The following is a 19,345-nucleotide window of genomic DNA, read 5'->3' as shown; positions in this document are numbered from 1 at the left end:
TCAAAAGAGATTTTATTTGTTTACCTCTTAACAAAACATCAAAAATTCAAGACATCTGATTCCCATAACGGATGCAAAGAGATTGCAATCCTCAAAGTGTATCAAAGTCATTAAAAGTATAAATTCGGCTTGTAAAATAAATAGTTTGTGAAATTATTTTAGAATTGCATTTTAGCCTCCTATGATAAACATATCATTCATATTTTTTGACACAGTGGAAAGAAAAATAAAATTAAACCATCGATTCAAAATTTTAATTTTTGACTCATGGATAGTTCTCAAAAGGTGGGCACAAAAAAGTTAATTCTGAGCTATTTTTAAAATTTTGAAATTGGACATCAATTTTGGTTTTATTGCATAGTATGTACACCTAGAGCATCATATACGAATATAAAAAGACAGCAGATATTTATAAAAATTAATAAATAGCAAATTTAATGATCGGTCTGTAGGTAACAGATTGTGAACATACAGTTGTCCAGTAGGTAAGATTTTGGACATCACCATTATGAAAGTTTCAGTTTTTGAACTTTTCCAATGAAAATTTTATCTATTTTTAAATTCTGCAATGAAAAATAAGGGATTTATGAAGTACATGAATGACTTTATATGCTGGTCTTTAAATAATAAAATTTTGTTATCAGGGCCCAATACAGGCTGATTTTGCTACCGTTTTTCGGTACCTTCCCAAAAATCTTGCTTTGAAATCGGTACTTTCACAAAAATCAAGTAATAAAATCAGTAGCTTCACAAAAAACATCGAAAATTTCACAAAAATTCATTTTAAAATATAAAATTTGTTTATCTGTTTAAAACAAAATATACTCATAAAATAAAATTATAAGCAGGTTTATATGAACAATTGCTTAAATAGAAACCTTTTTGTAGTATTTTAACTAATTTTTAGCTGTTTATCACCAAAGTGTATTTATGCAATATTATCGTAATCTTTAAACATCTGTTTTAGGAACTGTTTTTCTAATAATTTAATATATTGTACGCAGTACATAGACCGTGAAGCTGAAATTACAATGGTATTTTTCGTACTTCTTAGGTTTTTAGCTCCCCCCGCCCCCACAAAAAAAAAACAAAACCTGTTTAAAATAATACTAGAGGACAGTTACACTTTTCGAACTAAAATTTCACTTGTTCCACTACTTCTTTTACAAAAATTAGGATGCGTCTAAAATTTCACAAAAACAATGCTGCTAAAAAAAAACTTTTACAAAAATAGGATGATGCAATACTTTCACAAAAATAGGTAGTGAGAAAAAAATCCTGGATTGGCCCATGGTTATGGTTTCGTAGAATCCGATTAAAAATCCATCCATTTTGCCAGCCCAGCTGATAAAGTCGCCAAAACCCATGTTGTTGGCGAAAACCGGTATTCCCCACTGGTAACCCTCTGCTTATTGTACAATGTTTGTCCCCAATCAGGGTTTGCTTGGCGATTTTTGCTGCCATTTTGTTTACTTAAATGCCTTCGTTACGATCGAAACTTGTGTTTCTACAGTTATTTTTGTAATGTTCAATGCATAACGTATTAATTGTGCAAAATATCAATGGATTGAAGAAATTAACATTATAATTGCCTTTTTTTTTATTAAGGTTACAAGACAGAAGATCATATTGAATAAACGGATGGAATTTATAATATTGAATAAACGGACAGAATTATCGGCGTCTAGATCGTAACGCAATTTGGACATCTCACATATATATTTAAGAAAAATGATTTTGCTTCAAAGATACTACATAAAAACATATGAAAACACTTTAAAATAATTAAAAATTGATTTTGAGGAACCAAAAATACCTTTAAAACATATAAATCATATAATTAGTTCTCAAATAATAGCATTGTTCAGATCGTAACTTTTGGACATACATCTAACTTCCAACTTCCTTTTTTTTTAAATGTTAACAAAATAAATAATATGTCTTTACTTTTGTAATTTGTGGAAAATATTATCAAAAATTTTCAGTTTGAGATTCATACCGTTAATTTTTTTTTTTTGAAACGTATGGAAATAATTTAAAAAAAAAATTTTTTGATGGTTCATTTGCTCAGTTTACGTTTTGAATGTCCGAAAAAATGTACCTTTTAGCAGAGAAAATATTTTTTAAGGGTATTTGAAGAGCATTTTTTCCATAATTTATGTCAATTCTTGTCTCCATACCGTATTGTAAGTTAACCCAAAAATTTTTTAATTTAATGAAAATGAAAGTTATTTGGTGTTAAAGCTTCAAAGTTGAGGTCTGTGTTTGCTCCCACTTTTTGAGAACTGCCTTCATAAAAGAAAATGGAATTTCGCTTTAAAAACTTGAAATAAGCATTGTAACAGAAATAAAGACGGTACAATGTGACCCACCCATTTGGCGACATCCGATTTTTTGCACAAAATTGAAATATTTTTCTTGCCAATAAGGCGATAAATTTTTAAGCATGGCATCCCTGGTGAAACTAACCTGTGGTTGGCAACGCGAAGGCAAACTTGTTCGAACTTGTTTACTTGGGTTCTTTACTTGGTTTTACGCAGGAGAGATACGTGTTGTTTTGTGCAATATACCTTACAGGAATGCTTATTTTGTGTTTTAGTTTAGATTCAGTAGTTGTGTTTTGAAGTAAAAACATTAGAAAATGCCAGTTTCTTCAAACTTGAAGGTTAATTAAAAGTTAACTCCAACGTGGTGTGTATCTGTAACGTGCCATTGTCATATGATGTATTGTTTTAGACTGAGTGTGAATATTTATACCATATAAAAAGGTAAGTTCTTTATTTTAGAATTCAAAAAAAACCTCTCACTTCCAAAATTCTTTGTTTTTACAAATCCTTGAGGGGTTCGTGTAGTTTTTAACTTTATTTTTACTGTATGTAAATTAATTTTACAGAAATAGTACGGTTATTTTGTTCTAAAAGTTAATTCTTATCGATGCCACGAATTATTTAGACATTCTATTAACGTGCCTCCTTTAGGTACTGAATTTTATGTTAACAATTGAAAGTTCTTTCGGTTGTACTCTTAAAAATGCTGAATTTTATTAATAAATCTGCACAATAATGGTGCATATTTCACACTTAAAACTGTGTCATTATTGTACACTGAACGGAAGGAGCCACCCTTGGGTGTCTCCATGAAAATATACATAACTGTAACCATACTCCGACTGTAATGTATATTAACAGTCGGAGGGATAACGGACCGAGCGGAGCGAGGTCCTGGCGAGCCAGAGGTCTCATAGTACTTTCGTAATGAGACCGAGGCAGAGCCGGCGAGCCGAGGTCTCATTACGAAAGTACTATGAGACCGAGGGCTCGTATCCCGGAGAAATGATGAAAAAAAAATTAACGCATTAATTTCGACTTGTAATTAATACAATAATTTATTTAATTGTATTTTAATATGTTTACAAAAAATCCCGGCCCTGTACATTTTTGAAGCATATATTCGTGATGTTTTTTGTTGTGCTTTTATGTTGTTTTTATATATATTGTGTTCTGAAGTGCTTTGATCATGTTTTTTTATCTGATTTTTTCCTGTTGGCGCTTGTATGACATATGTCATCATACATCGTTTTCTTGGCGACGCTTTCTTGGCGCCAACAGGAAAAAGTCGCCAAGGGTGGGGTATATCACATCAGTTCCATAAAGACACTTTTCATTTATTTGCATGCGAACAATGCAAACTTAGTTTGAAAAAAGAATAAAATATGATTCTCATATTGGATGTAAACAGATTGAATTTCAAAAGTATAAAAACGGAAAATAAAAAAGTTCATTAAAGTTAATCATTGTTAGTATCGAAAATTGAAACCCATACAATTTTCTTCCACTAAATAAGGTTCTAACATTGCACCGTAAAAATGCAAATATTGCCAAGCTGGTGAAATGATTAGAATTAGTTTCTAATCAAGTCACAATAAATGTTAATGCTAGATGCCAGATGCTAAGTGGGGATAATTTAAAAACTGGTAACCCTGCATTTTTTCCCCATCCCTACTATCCTTTTGCAGTTCTAAGTTCATTTGGCTGACATATATTATTATTATCATTGTTGTTTAAATCATGAGCAGGGGGGGGGGGGGAGGTGTTGATGGAGAAAAGTGCTTACTCTAACTTTTCAGAAAAGTTTATATAAACACCACTGCAAAATAGCTATGATAAAACAAATACACATAAAATTTGTTTGGCATTAGTTATTTATCACTTGCAGATGCATTGCAAGAGTCCAGAGAGAGTCCAGAGTTCCATTTTTTTTTTTTTTTTTTTTTTTTGCAAAGTTAGCAGATTTTGTATAAGCTGATCCCTCTAATTTCTTTAAAAAAAGGTTTCAAAAATTATGGTTAATATGCTTAATGTTTAATACATAAGCAGAAATATGCATTATTCTGATTTCAAATTTGCTCTTTCAATAAACAACTTGTGAAAGATCCATTTTGGTTAATCAGAATTTTGTGAAGAGTCTGTTTTTGCTGATAGGGATTTTGTGAAAGGTCCGTTAACGGATGCAAATTTCCTTTGGCCAGACCCCTGTCAATTATCCATGTACAACACCCATGTATTAATTAGCATAAATAATTGGGAGTACATACTTCTCTTCCATGTCAAGTTTGAACTTAAAAAAAGAAAAATAAAAACAAGATAAATTAATTAAACGAGTTTAATACTGAGAAATTCTTTATGTGAAATTAATTGTGATATAAGAAAAATAGAAGCCACAAGTTAAAAATTACAATTTTAAGATAGGTTTTTGTAGTGGAGTACTCAGAAAAAAATTCTGGAACGAGTTTCCAAAATCGAAAATATTGCTTTCTCTTTTATTCATCTTCCTATGAGAAAATGCTACAAACTGTTTTTATGGCTTAGTAATTATTTATTTCTACCACTTGCTGGCTTGCTTAAAATAAATTATTTTTATTGATGTGTCGATGACTTTAAAACGAAGAACAGGGGGAGGGGCGCAACATATATTTGTAATAGCCTTTATTTTCACCTTATATCCAATTTTCGTGGTTTTTTCACGAGATTAATTAAAAACACTCCTTTAGTGTTCTTAGACACGTCTTGATGAATGCACATAAAGGCTAGGTCATTTACGCATTCATCCGAATAGTTATACTATAGAAATTCTAGATACATTGGAAGAATGTCATAAGCCTTAGAACAGAAGCATTTATTGTATTTAAATAGCTATTTATAAAACTCTCTTAACATATGTGTAGGTCAAAATCAAGATAACAGTAGGATCACTTTCACTTTGTCAAATGAATTTTAAAACTACTTTCATCTGACAGCTGAAAACATTAGCTTGTTGGTTAGATGCTAATAAGTTATACATTATGGCGAATAAATGTTTGCCTTATGTATCGCATGCAACTTCAAACATAAATAGCATGTTTGTTAATGATATTTTGGGAACACTTAACAAAAACTAATACTAGCAATTAAAAAAAGCAATACTCTGCAGGCAAGATAATGCAAAATAATAAGCAAATTCCAATCAACAACATAGATAAAAGAACAAGAACGTATCAAATTATTTTTCCATTATTGCAAATAGATTAGTTAAAAGAGGCACAATCAAAACACCTTATTTAGAACAAATATCAAAGAAATGAGTTTAAAAATCGATAATCATAACCATTAAAACATACAGTTAATTTGAATCAAGTAATAAATTTTTATTTTATCATAACACTGTATTCATTTTCATTTAAACAATTATACGGAAGAAATGAAGATTTCTTTTTAAATTTATAAATGTTTAAAATTGTATTTTTATGATATTCAAATCTATTACAAACCATAATTTTCTAGCTTCATTTAGGCATTAATATTTGCAAACAATAATTATAGTTTTAATTAAATAGCACATAAAAACTTCATTCAAGTCTTCCGAAGAGATAAATTCCTCAGAAAAGCAAAACATTCCTGACACACAAGAATCGTCCAATCCAATTCAATCCTAAGGAAATTCGTGTTGAGTTGTACGGGATGAAATTTTTTTTTTTTTTTTTAAATAATTTAAAGCAAATAACAAGCTTACTGAAAATTAGTTTAGTTCGTCGCTACGTCAACATATAAAATTCATAATTTTCAATTGAGGAAACTTTAATTTCTCATTATCCGTAGTTATTTCATTCTTATGGGTGAAATATGCAATGTACGTGTTGTTTACTCGTGCAGCGGAAGCCATTACGACGTAATGACAATGAAGTAGTATTTCAAAGTTTTATTCCTGCAGGAATTTTGAACCTTCAAAATAATTCACACGCAGAAGTGTAATTGAAAGTTCCAACCTAGCTTTTTTTCACCCATATTTCATACGATCGCCATTTTGACTTCGTAGGCAGTCCGCAATCCTGGAATAATTTCTTGGTATGTATGGTTTCCTATTTTATTCCCATTGTAAAGCTGCGAAATTCTGTAGATTTTTCTTTTAAATTTCTTCAAGTGCTCAGTTTTTGAATACTGTGAATACCGTGCTGATAAATATACTGTGTGATTTGCTCAAACCCAGTATTTTATTTATTTATTTATTTATTTTTTGAACTAGCTATGTACCCGGTCTTCCGTGACACTAAAATAAAGTCTTATAAAATTGGTTTGCAATGAAATACTTTTTTTTCACTCTTCAGTTCGTCTTGTGGTGTTACTTACTCTTTCGGGGAAGATTTCGATAAGTGGGAGTAAGCACCGCCAATTTTTTCAATTGTTCTCATTGTATTTCGACCTTGCTTTAATTGGCAGAATAATGTCCTATAAAACAATTACTGTCCAATGTTATGCTACCGCATCAAATTCCTAATTACCGAAATACTTCATACACTTCTGTGCTATTTTTACTTAGTTTCTAATTTTATTGATCATTAATATTAATAAAATTTTCTTTTTAGGTTTCTTCTAATTAAAGTGCAAGATGGCCACTTGGTAAGCATTGTATTTAATCATTTGTACCTGTCACAACTTTTGTCAAGACATTTTGAATACTATTTTTTCTCATTCATATGGTAATTGAAGTTTTCTACTTCCCTTTAACTTAAATTATGTCATGAGCAGTGCTCAAAAGGTGAGAGCAACACAGATCAAAACGTTTTGGCTTTAACACTAAGTAACTTTCATTTTAATTATCTGAAATATTTTTGAGTAAAATTATAACTCTATACATAGACAGGAATTGCCATTTTGAAAAAAAAATTACTTTTAAAGCTTGTTCTTTTGCTAGAAGGGCCAAGTTCAGACTTTCAGTACGTAATTAGCAGCTTCCTCAGTTTCCGAAAATTTCACTGTCTCCGGAAAATTTTATTTGAGTCCACTATCACCCCTGCCTCAATGTGTTTTTCTACAAACAGATAAAAATTATTTTTCATCTACAAACCTTTCCTAATATTTTTATTTTTTCAAGAAAATTCGTTTATAGTTGCTTGAAGCGGCTCGGGCATTCTTTTTGTTTTAATTATATTTTGTGAGAGATTTCCTCTGATCATCCAAGCTTTCTTCATAGCAATTGAGAACTAGAGCTGCTGACACTCTTGGCCTGATCGGTAAGATATCGGACTTCTGACCGGAGGATCCCGAGTTCAGTCCTAGCCGTTCAAAGATCCACCGTCTTCATTAATGGTGATTGGGGGGATATTAAATATGCTCATAGTCACAAAATCCTCCAAGTGAGACGATATCCCTGGGGGTACTAGACCAAGGATTGCTTGGCTGCTGGTCTGGATAAAAAGAAATCAGAGTTGTCTTTAGAATCCCATCCAACTGGTTAACCCATAAACTGGTAGGTACGAGGGACCCTGAAGTGAAAAGTTACTCATCTTGAAAATTTTCTCGAAGCATGTAACCTTATCAAATCAAGAATTTTCTCTTTATGTTTACTACCCGTTTTTGATGTTAATATAAAAGAAGAAGCAATAATCAAGGGTGTCCCTAACAGCTAATCAAGAGATTCTAAACATAAAAATTATAAAATTACTTTTAATTGTAAATGCCAACCAAGAAGCAAATTTGCAAAAAAAATATTATTGCAGATAAAGATTGTGCTATAAATTAAAATATTTAATGAATAACTAAATCAAGTAAAAGATTATGGGGCATTCCACAGTATTTTTGACATTTATGTAGAGTCCGTAACGTGACCTTTTTTGCACTAACTTTTTAATTTACTGTTTGATTAGCATATTATTTTATTTTGATCTTTTCCTACCAACACTCCAGTTCAAATTAAAATAATTTGCAAATCAAACGGTAAATTAAAAAGTTATGGCAAAAAAAGGTCACGTTACGGACTCTACATAATGTCAAAAATACCGTGGAATGCCCCTTATACATTTCTCCCAGTACTTGGATAAAAGTATTTTTAAACAGTATGCTTCAATTTTTAACAAGATCCCGATTTTGCGTTTTCTCGCTTGGAGCATTTTTTATCACTGGTGTGACAGAAAGTGTAAAATAGAGGTTCCACTGTATTTCCCAATGGTGCATATTAGACTGTCTCAAAATTGTATGGGGAAAAACATTTTTTGGAATTTCAACTCGTATACCATGGGTAATTGTGACGTTTGATGTAAATAACTGTCTTGCAAAATTTTAGACAATTTGTAGAGTATTAAATGACAGCTCAACACCCTTAAGAGTTTCAAAAACCTAATTTATTAAGAAATAGTTTTGTTTTTCTAAGTTTTATAAAATTTGCACAACACAAAAACATTTTCTCTTATACTTTTCTTTTAATAATGAGCAATAATTAAAATTGTAAATATTCATTTTCCTGAAATTATTTATAAAAAATTTTAAACTGGAAAATCTACCAATTTTCAGTTTATTTCTGCCATTTGATAAATAAGTTAATGCTGTTCATCATTATTAGTAAGTTGCAAATTAAAATCTCTTGCTAATTTTGCTGCTCACTCAGCACAATCATTTACCCCTAAAGCAGAATATTTTGTGATGTTCTGCAATGTGAAATAATTTGCCCAAAATTGTTCTGCAAGTACATCTAGCATTGTACATGTAGAAACCTTACAAAATTTAGTTGATCGTGAAAACTATAAATTTCCCAAAATTTGAACAGGCTGTAAAACCTGAACTGTGCAAGATTCTCCAAATACATAGAAAAACAATCATGTAAAGTTTTATTAAAACGTGTCACTCTTTTTTTTGGGGGGGGGGGTAATTTTACATAGTATGAATATGAAATACGCAATATGAATGAGCAATTAAAATAATGTTAATAAATAAATGAATTACTAATATAATATATCAAACAAGTCGAGTTACAGCAGTATATAATAAAATACCTAAAAAGTACTAAACTAATTGAAATATATTCAGGGTGCAAAGGGATTGAAATCACGATATAGACACGCAATTTTCGGCGAGACACGTGTTTCAATGTAGGCATGTTTAACAATTCTTGGCTAAACGACGAATCGTGAGAGATCGTTCGCAAATAATCCGTTCTTATTATGAATCACTCTGCAATGATAGCAGGAAGTGTTGCCAGTTTGCGTCAGCTGCTAGGTCCCCTAACTTATATTCAGGGAAATAATCTCCATTAAAAAATAATACCAACACAAAAAGTTTGACATTTAGTACAACCAACATTCTCCGAGATATGAAACGCAGCGTTTGTGACTTACATCACTTTTCACTTTCCATCAATAACAACTTTTGGGGGGAAATATAGCTGACAAGAACGGTTTAAAATTGTATGTGTGCATAGATTGATTTTCAAATTGTTCGAGGTTTTGTACTGTTTTTTTTGCATATCATGGCATAACATTTGCATTTCTTTTTGAATAATATTAAAAAATGTAAATATATCGACAATCTGTCATTCTTCTGAGAGCGCGAAAAGTTCTAATCTCATCTTCTGTATGGTCCCTAAAAATTTGAACTCTAATATCTGGTTGAGTTTCTGTCGCACAAATGTCAAGTTTTTTGCATTAGTAATATTTTTCAATGGAGATTATGTCCCTAAATATGTTAGGTGATCTAGGGCCCGTATAAAAAGTAAAATTTTTTGACACATTTTTATTTTTGCTTCAAACTTTCAATATCTTAACTCTGCATCTGATTTTGAACATTTTTGCAATTCAAAGTATGCATCTAGGATTAACGGTTGCGAAAATAAAGGTCTTGCACATTAAAACGGAACACCCTGTATATAGACACATAGGGGGTCGCAGGATGTTTTAAAGTTATTGAAAAGGGGGTCATTAAGTCAAAAAGGTTGGGAACCACTGCTGGATCATTCCATGTCAGTTTAACCACACCCCAACACCCACCATCTCAGATTTCAATGAAACTTTGTATACTTCTATGTTTCATAGTCCTATGTAACCTCCTAAAGTATTTCTTCTCTATTTAAAATTGTTTTTATTTTATGACCCTTCAAAGTTTTGAGATTTTGCGTTAGTTGTCATTCACAGTTCTCTCAGAATGAACTGCAGCTGTTTGCAAAAAAAATTATTTCTCAACAAAGATAAAAAGTTTTTGAAAATTTTCACATTATACATTAAGACTTCAAGCATTTTAGAAAAAAATATATCAAAGATCTGAATTTATATTCAGCAATTGAAAAAAATTAACAAACTGAAAATTTTAATTTTTTGGCATGAGGGTCTAAATTAAAATAATTTATATATTTTTTTAAATGATCAGTAACATGTGTGCTAACATATAAAATGAGAATCTTTAGGGGACTTTGAGGGATTCTGCCCCCTTGCCCCCCTTATTTTGATAAAAGAAAAAAAATTGATCACAATCTTACAAACTTAGCTAATTACTAACAGCATCAAAAAAATTTGAATAATGACATACATTGGTGTTTGAACCCAAATTTAAACATTTTAATGCTCAAGATTTTTTTTGAATTGAAAGTAGTTAATTAAATAAATTAATAATAAACAATAAAAACAGGTTATCGCGAAATTCGAAATTTTCCTACAACAATTTATGCATACTAAAAATTATTGTTTAGTATGCATTAAGACAACATAGAAACTAAAAGAGAAATCATCTAATTCTAATTTATAACTAGGCAATTAATACAAAGTATCACAAATCCTATAAATACCAGCTCATAGTTCTTAAATTCCTTCTACCTTATGTCTGTTTTCCTACTAAGAAGATTAGAAAATATGTATGTCATTCTAATTATTGTGTTGTGTGTAATCAGATCTAGGCCAAATACAAGTAAAAATTTGATATCTGTCCAGTAATGATTTCTCTAACCAACTGGGCAAAGAACAGACTAAAAGACAAATTCGAAGCTAGACACTTCTAGTTCGCAGAGCTTTTAACTTGTTTCATTAATCTAATGCAATATCAAACTGAAACATGGGTTTGTTTTCCGCTTATCAAACAGATAAGCCCAGAAAAGTTCAATTTCCCGTGCCCCCTCCAAAAGATTTTTCTGTATCCGCCCCTGAATTACGGTATGTTGTTTAAAGCCACTTTTTATTTTATACAAATGATTTATAAACATTCTACTCTAAATATTCCTGTTTAAATACAGTGAAACTTCAGTAACTGGACACACTGATAACCCCTGTAACTGGACATTTATTTTTCTTAGGGTTGGCCCAATGCCAAATTCAATGACTGAAAATCTATCTAGCTTGACACACATTTGCGAGAACCCCCTATCAGTCCACACCCAATTGCTATTCTAGTTCAATTTTTGCTACCAACATTCTTTCATATCAACTTTTTCTCAGAGTTTTAGGAAATCTCTTTTAGAGAATTCTATCTTTTATCCAGGGGAGTAAGTAACCACTCTGTGCTGTTAGTGCAATTCTAAAAGGATAGGATAAAATATACCAAACTGTAGAGAAAGAAGGCACCATTATACCTGTATTCTAAATAAGTGTGAGCAGGACTTTTTATTTTTAACAGACATGACTAACAAGAAGCTTTTATCTCTTTTCAACAATTATGTATTTATGCTTCACAATATATTCAAATATATTATTGATTTTACTATATACTTTTCAAAGAAAAAACGAAAAGAATAGAAAATTCCTTTACTGGAATTAGTTTTCATAATGTGAATATTAAGCATCAGTAAGTAAGTTGTACACACAGAAACTCTTTAGGAATTAAAATTTTAGAACCCCAGTAAGTTGACGTCCACTTAAGTCGAAATTTTTTAATGTTTCCTTGGTTTGTTGAGTTATGGAGGTTCCTTTGTAGTTTGAATTAGCACATTTTATATTAATTTCTTTTCTCTATTATATTTATTGCACTTAATTCCATTGCACTAGTGTACACTCCCAAAAGCAGTTGAGGAAAAGATGCTAGTTATGTTGGGGGGGGGGATCCGGACAAATATTGTTTTTTTCCCTTGCAAATACTAATTTAGTTTCTTATTCTCATTAAAAAATATACAAAAATCCATTGAATATGAGAGATGCAATTTATTTCCTCATTTGCTATGAAGGGAGGGGGGAAGATTTAGAACATATTATTACTAAGCAATCAAGCTATTAACTTTTAAGGGGTGTTAACTATTTTCAAGAAATGAAAAGGATGAATTTGTTGCTGTACAGCAGTAACACTAAAATGAAAAACAGTTCCACTGTACTTAAAATACACCGCCAGCTCAGTTATTCCATCCGAGGACTGCAGTTTCATGCTTTTTAGCACTCATCAGCCCGGAATAGGAATCACATGAGCTGGAGGCGAAAAATCTCTTAAGGGAGCCAAGAGAGCCAAACAAACTGGTAGCTAATACAGAATTAGCAAGCCAGGAGAATTAGGGCGGTAACTTACTACAAAATACAGTTCCACTATAGCAATTTTTCTCAAACATAAGGGTTTAGGTGGGAGGGGGGGGGAACCTGAAAGTGCTAGAAACTGCATGATTATAAATTGGTGTTAAGAGTTAATTTTTGTTTTTCGTTGTCTTAACTAAAATGCAGTAATCTGTATGCAGATATTATTGTCTGTAACTTTTAAATTTCATGATATCTTATTTTCAGAATGTCTATATTTTAAACAATTTTTAACTATTTCAAATTTAAAAAAAAGTTTTGAATATTAAATTTATATGTCTGACTTCAATATTAAACACACTTTATATATATATTTTTTAAAAAATAATTGTTGGGAACTCTGTTTTCAAAGACATAGGGGCAGTTCTCAAAAGGTGGGAACAAACACAGACTTCAACTTTGAAGCTTCAACACCAAATAACTTTCATTTTAATTCTCTAAAATTTTTGAGGTAAATTATAATGCTGTATAGAGACAAGAATTGACATAAATTATGGAAAAAAAGCTCTTCAAATGCCCTTAAAAAAATATTTTCTTTGCTAAAAGGCACAATTTTGGACATACCAAAACGTTAACTGAGCAAATGTACCATTAAAAAAAATTTTTTTTTAATTATTTCCATACGTTTCAAAAAAAAATTAAAGGTATGAATCTTACACTGAATAACTTTTTGTTAATATTTTACACAGATAACAAAAATAAAGATAGATTATTTACTTTGTAAACGATTTTAAAAAAACGTAACTTTGAAATTTGATGTATGTCCAAAAGTTGCGATCTTTAAAATGCTGTTATTTGAGTACTAAGTATATGATGTTTTCGTTTTAAAGGTATTTATCGATCCTCAGAATCAATTTTTAATTGTTTAAAAGTGTTTTCATAAGCTTTTATGCAGTATCTTAGAAGAAAAATGATTTTTCTTAAACATACATGTGAGATGTCCAAATGGCGTGCGATCTTGATGCCGATAATTCTGTCCGTTTATTCATAATTTTTGATGATCCACTGTCTTCTAACCTCAATAAAAAAGGTTATTATAATGTTATCTTCTTTAATCCATTGGTATTTTGCATAATTAATACGTTACACATTGAACAATGCATAAATTACAGTAGTAACATGGCTTTCTATGATCGAACGAAAGCCATTTTGCGCTAACATCGCCAAGCAAACTTCCGCTGGCGACATTGGCGACAACACAGTATACGATACGCTCAAGGTTACCAGAGGGGGATTCCAGTTTAACAAATGTAGTTAATCTGTCAGCGTGCACCAGGTTTTGGCGACGTTATCACCTGCGCTAGCAATTTTTTTTCCCGCCGCTTTTATTATTTTAGAATTTTTTTTTCTCTTTCTTTTAAACATAATTTAACGATCTCGAAATAGAAATACGAATTTCTTTTTTCAATAATTTTTTCAGACATCGTTTTAATTCTTATGACATTAGAAAAAATATTCGTCATTAAAACTGATGTCATTTTTTACATTCTTTCTTAAAGCATATTTTGTTTATTTTTCCTTTAAAAATATATATGTCGTATTTATTTGTTTCTATTTTTATTCCTTATTTGTCCCAATAAATCAAACTACAAGTTTGTATAATTATTTCCATGAAGCTTTTTTCTACCTTTCATCAACTTCTTCAAAATCATTCCAAAACTTTATTATGTGTAAAGAGCAGTATGTATAGCCATTCAAGTACTTCATTAATATCCTCTTCATCATTAAATTGCAAAATTCAAAAAGTAGTAAATAAATTTTCATTGGAAAAGTTAAAAATCAGATTAACAGTTGTCAAAAATGGTGAAACTTACATTATGATGATGTCCAAAATCCGTTACCTACATGACAACAATGTCCAAAATCTGTTACCTACAGATTGCTGATTTAATTTGCTAATTAACAATTTTTACAAATACCTGCTGTCTTTTCATGTTCATATTTTGTGTTCTAGGTATGCATACTATAGAATAAAAGAAAAATTGATATCAAATTCGAAAATTTTTGAAATTGCTCAAAGTTAACTTTTTTGTTCCCACCTTTTGAGAACTGCCCATAGAAGAGCTTTTCTCTGATGCTTTCGTTTTTTTCTGAAGAGGGGGGGGGGGGGGCAGAATCCCTAAAAGACCCATAACCTTTTTCATAGGGGAAGTTAGGACTCATACTCATGATCATTTTTCATTGTTAAACATGATTTTTAAAACTGACCCTGATGTTAAAAATTGGACAATGGCTTTTTTCATCAAAAAAAAATCAAAATTTTTCTTTTTCCAATTTTTTAAAAATTCTTAGTATAAACCAAGATTATTATAATATTTTTAATAAAAACATTCAAAATCTTAGCATTTTTTATGAAAATTTCCAAAAAGGTAAGTTTATTAGTTGCTAAGAAACAATTTTTTCCCATTAAACAACAGTTCAGTTTAAATGTCTTAAAAATGACAAAAAATGCAAAATCAAAAAATTTGATAAGTCTATAATATCAAAATACATTGAGATTGAAAGAAAAAAAAACTAAGGGGTTGCTTTTTACCACAAAATAAGGAAGTATACCAAGTTTCATCAAAATCTGAGGTGGTACATGTTAAAATCCCATTTTTACGTTATATTTGGGGTGGAACTACCCCATATTTTTAAGTTATTTCAAATGAAAAAGAAGCTTAGATTTTTTTTACATTTCAGTCCAATGTTCAACACACTGTATATTTGAATTTTTGTCGTAATTGCTGACAATTCTGTTTTTAAGAATATGGAAGAGATTGTCTGTATGACGTTTCCTGCTTTTTTTTTTTTTTTTTTTTTTCAGAATGGGGGGGGGGGGCAGAATCCCTCAAAGTCCCCTAATGTTTTTTATTGGATAAGTTAGAATACATATTCATGATCATTTTTTAAAAAAATTATGATTTTTAAAGCTGACCCTCTTGTTGAAATTCAGAATTATGTCAGCACCTTTTTTTGACAAAAAAAATTTAAAATTTTCACTTTTCTAATTTTTTAAAAATTTCTTATGTAAACTAAAACTATTAAGATATTTTTTATCAACATGTTCAAAGTCTTTACATTTTATGCAAAAATTTTCAGAAAGATTATAGCATTACTTACCAAGAAACAATTTTTTTAATGAACAACATCTTCTCAGTTTGAGTGTCTCAAAAATGATAAAAAATGCAAAATCGCCGAATTTCAAAAGGCTATAAAATCAAAACGAATTGATATTGAAAGAAAAAAAAATTAGGGGGTTGCTTATAACCATAAAGGGATGAAGTATACCAAGTTTTATCAAATTCCGAGACGGTGGGTGTTAAAATCCCATTTTTGTGGTTGATTTGACGTGGAATGACCCTGCTTTTCATTTTCAATCGAGCAAAAATGGCAATTTGTGGTTCTGATGATGAATAGAATAGTTCAAACATATTAGTAGCCAGCATTTCTAGTATGTGATACCTAAATCTCCAAAATAGGAGATGCTTTTGAAATTCATTCTGAATTAAAAAACTTAACTATAAGTTAAAGTGAAGCTCAACTATAAGTTAAAATTAAACTTAACTATAAAGATTTTAAAAAACCTAAAACTAAATCAAAAATTAAAAAAATAATTAAAACTTTATCAAAAATGAAAATAATGTAAGCATTAGTTTGTGTGCAAAATGCTAACATGCAATTTTAACTTTAGTGGTACTTAACTTTTAAGTCAGGAACAAAACGACAATGTTCTGCTACATACGATTTTGATTAAAATTAAGAGACTCAGAGTTCTTAATTGCTTTTAATGTGAAAAACATTACTTTTTAAACTTTATTATGGTTTAGATGTACAAATAAATGAACAACAAAAATATTTTTTTTTGGTTTAATATTTATTGTTCATGCACATTTTGTGTCCAAAAAGGGGCAAAAAATGATTTTGGATCTTCATGAGAGGTCTGTTAAATCTTAAAATATTTGGTTAAAATTTTTACCACACCTTTAAAATGTCATTTGGCACAACTTTAGCTGGTATGCATATTGATTTATTTAAGAAAGAATTTTTTTTTTGGGGGGGGGGGACAGTCTAGTGCATATCTTGAGGAGAAAATGATTATCTTTCTAATGAAAAAAATGGAACAAAATATTGTACAACATTATGGAGATAAAGTAGTTGAGTTGGAAATTTTTGTCAGAAATCCGAGTTTAAAAAATTCATTTGCTGTTTGTTTTTCTTTTTTTTTTTTTTTTTAAATGTTTAACTCCTTCTTTTGTGCTGTTTGATCGAATGTGAGATTGAATTAACATTGTTCTGATCACCTAAATCATATACACCCTTTCCCTTATTGAATATGACTGTAAACAGGAAGGCACGTAAGGGCTGTACAGAAATGTCACGCCCTGAGAGAGGCGGGGATTTGTAAAATTGTGAGCTTTTGATAAGGGGGAGGGCGGGATAATAAAAGGTATGATATCACTTGCTATTTATGAAAAATAGTGCGACAGGTGACAAGGAAGAAGTAGTAAGGTGAAATGTAGCAAAGGGGGTCAAAAATGTTGGAAAAAAGTGTGACATTATTTTTAGGCAACCCTTTAGTTATTTGTCTTCTAAAAAACAATTTTCAAATTATTTTTGGATGCTTTTAGCCAATAAAATATTCTTAATTTATTGCGAATCTAAATTGGTTCAATTTGCGGAAGAATAAAAATTGATCTTTATTGCAGCAAATAAAGGAAAAATCAAAGAATTTGGACTTTAATATGGCTTTATAAGATAACTGAGTCTCTCTCTTCTTAGAATTCAAGTGTAATTAGTGATGTGGATCGGGTAAATACCCAGCGGGTAGGTAAATATGTTTTGGGTATTTACCCAAGGCCTGGGTAAATACCCAAAAACTGGATATTTTGCAAAAAAATGCAACCAGTGAATGGGATTTTTTTTTAAATCTAAATATGAAATAATTGGTAAAACTAATACATACATATATATTACACAGTTTATAATATTTTTTACTGAAAGACTTGATGAAATTATGAAAGAAACATGTCGTGAAACAAAGAATCTTTCTTTTCAATGTCATAATTGGAGAAGTATAAGCAATTCAATGATGAACTTCAGAATTTCAAAATCACAATCTAGATTAGTCATATCCAAAATGAAAAAAAAAAAAAGAGAAGCATGAGGGATGTTTGGAAGAATAAACTGAGAAGTTATTAAGACTGTGATGTTATTTATTTATTTCATTGCTGTTTAAGTGATAACGTGGCAAATATAGAAATAGTTTTTACATTAATGAGCAAAAAATTAAAATATTGTTTTCTTTTGCCTTGCTCATTTGCATTTGGTCCCCGGTACTTCATGATGATTTATTCAAACTGTTTTTAAATACACGCAATTAGTGATGAAGGGTGGGAGGTAAATATTTTTTGGGGTATTCATCCGAAGGCAGGGTAAATCCCCTAATAATTGCGCATTTTGCAAAAAAAAATTTGTTGGTATCAAAGGTAATGATTTTCTTTTTAAAACATGGTCCTAAAATGAAATATTAAAAATATAAAAATTTATGTACAGTCAAGTCCCAACTTACGCAAGGGATGCATTTCAAGACTCCTCGCGTAAGTTGGAATTTCATGTTGTAGAGAAATGTTACGTATACAATTTTTTAGAAAAACACAACAAATTCTTTTACACACTGTTGAACACCCCTTAAACTGCTTTAAAGTATTCCTCAACTATACATTAGTTTTTCACATGAAGGAGCTGAACTTATACTGTTTTTAAAAAATAAAAAAAGCCGTTTTATTCAACATAAAATACTTAAAGTTGCACGAAATGAAGGATCAATGGGAGGGAAAGACATAAAATAAAACAACACGGCACATACAGTATGTAGTAATAATAAAATGCTGCACTATAACTCTGTACAGTAGATGCGATAAAAATATTCATCAGTTGAAAAATAAAGATAGTGATGATTTATGCTCCTTTAGTACATTTGGGCAATTCCACCGTTACGGACGTAACAATCACAGACTTTAAATATGCGTAATTTTAATTTGGTTACATTAAAAGCTACAAAAAAATTTTCTGTTGTATACAGGGTTCGTACGCCCTTGAAAAACCTTGAAAAGTGCTTGAAAAAAAAAGTTCATTTTCAAGTGCTTGAAAACCTTGAAAAAGTTTTAAAACCTTGAAAAAGTTTCTTAGTGCTTAAATTCTCTCAAAAATCAACGAATTGTGCTCAAAAGTTTTAAAAAAGTATTTCACCAATGCAATTTTCTGAACATGTGCTCTGTATGCAACATCACAAAAAATTGCTTCCGTGTTTGGGATTTCAATCCTTTTTGCATCTTGTAAATATTTTGATGTTTTTTACAACCGAAAGATATTTAGACATATGGTACCTTAGATTAGTTTATTTTTTGTTTAATTTCATTAATTAACAAAGAAATTAATTTGGAAACCATGACAACATTGAACTTACTCGAGTTTCGCGGAAAATTACTCTTGTGTTTGAAATTTCAATCTTTTTGCATCCTGCAAATATTTAAATATTTTGGCTAATCAAATGTTATTTTCGCATATGCTACCTTAGATTAG

The 19,345-nt window shown here is 30.3% G+C and overlaps 1 protein-coding gene across 1 annotated transcript in view; it reads left to right on the top strand.

Annotated features, from left to right (window-relative positions):
* The first annotated feature begins 6,106 nt into the window (after positions 1 to 6,106).
* Positions 6,107 to 19,345, top strand: part of LOC129226619 (leukocyte receptor cluster member 8 homolog) — a 55,387-nt gene continuing 42,148 nt past the window's right edge. The window contains exons 1-2 of the mRNA XM_054861247.1: positions 6,107 to 6,380; positions 6,899 to 6,932. Coding sequence (XP_054717222.1) covers positions 6,922 to 6,932 — 11 coding nt within the window. The 5' untranslated portion in view covers positions 6,107 to 6,380; positions 6,899 to 6,921. The remainder of the gene's footprint in view (positions 6,381 to 6,898; positions 6,933 to 19,345) is intronic.

Source organism: Uloborus diversus, chromosome 7 (genome assembly GCF_026930045.1).
Source record: "Uloborus diversus isolate 005 chromosome 7, Udiv.v.3.1, whole genome shotgun sequence".
Lineage (NCBI taxonomy): Eukaryota > Metazoa > Arthropoda > Arachnida > Araneae > Uloboridae > Uloborus > Uloborus diversus.
The sequence above is the reverse complement of the archived record's forward strand: the minus strand, read 5'-3'. Positions and strand labels throughout refer to the sequence as shown.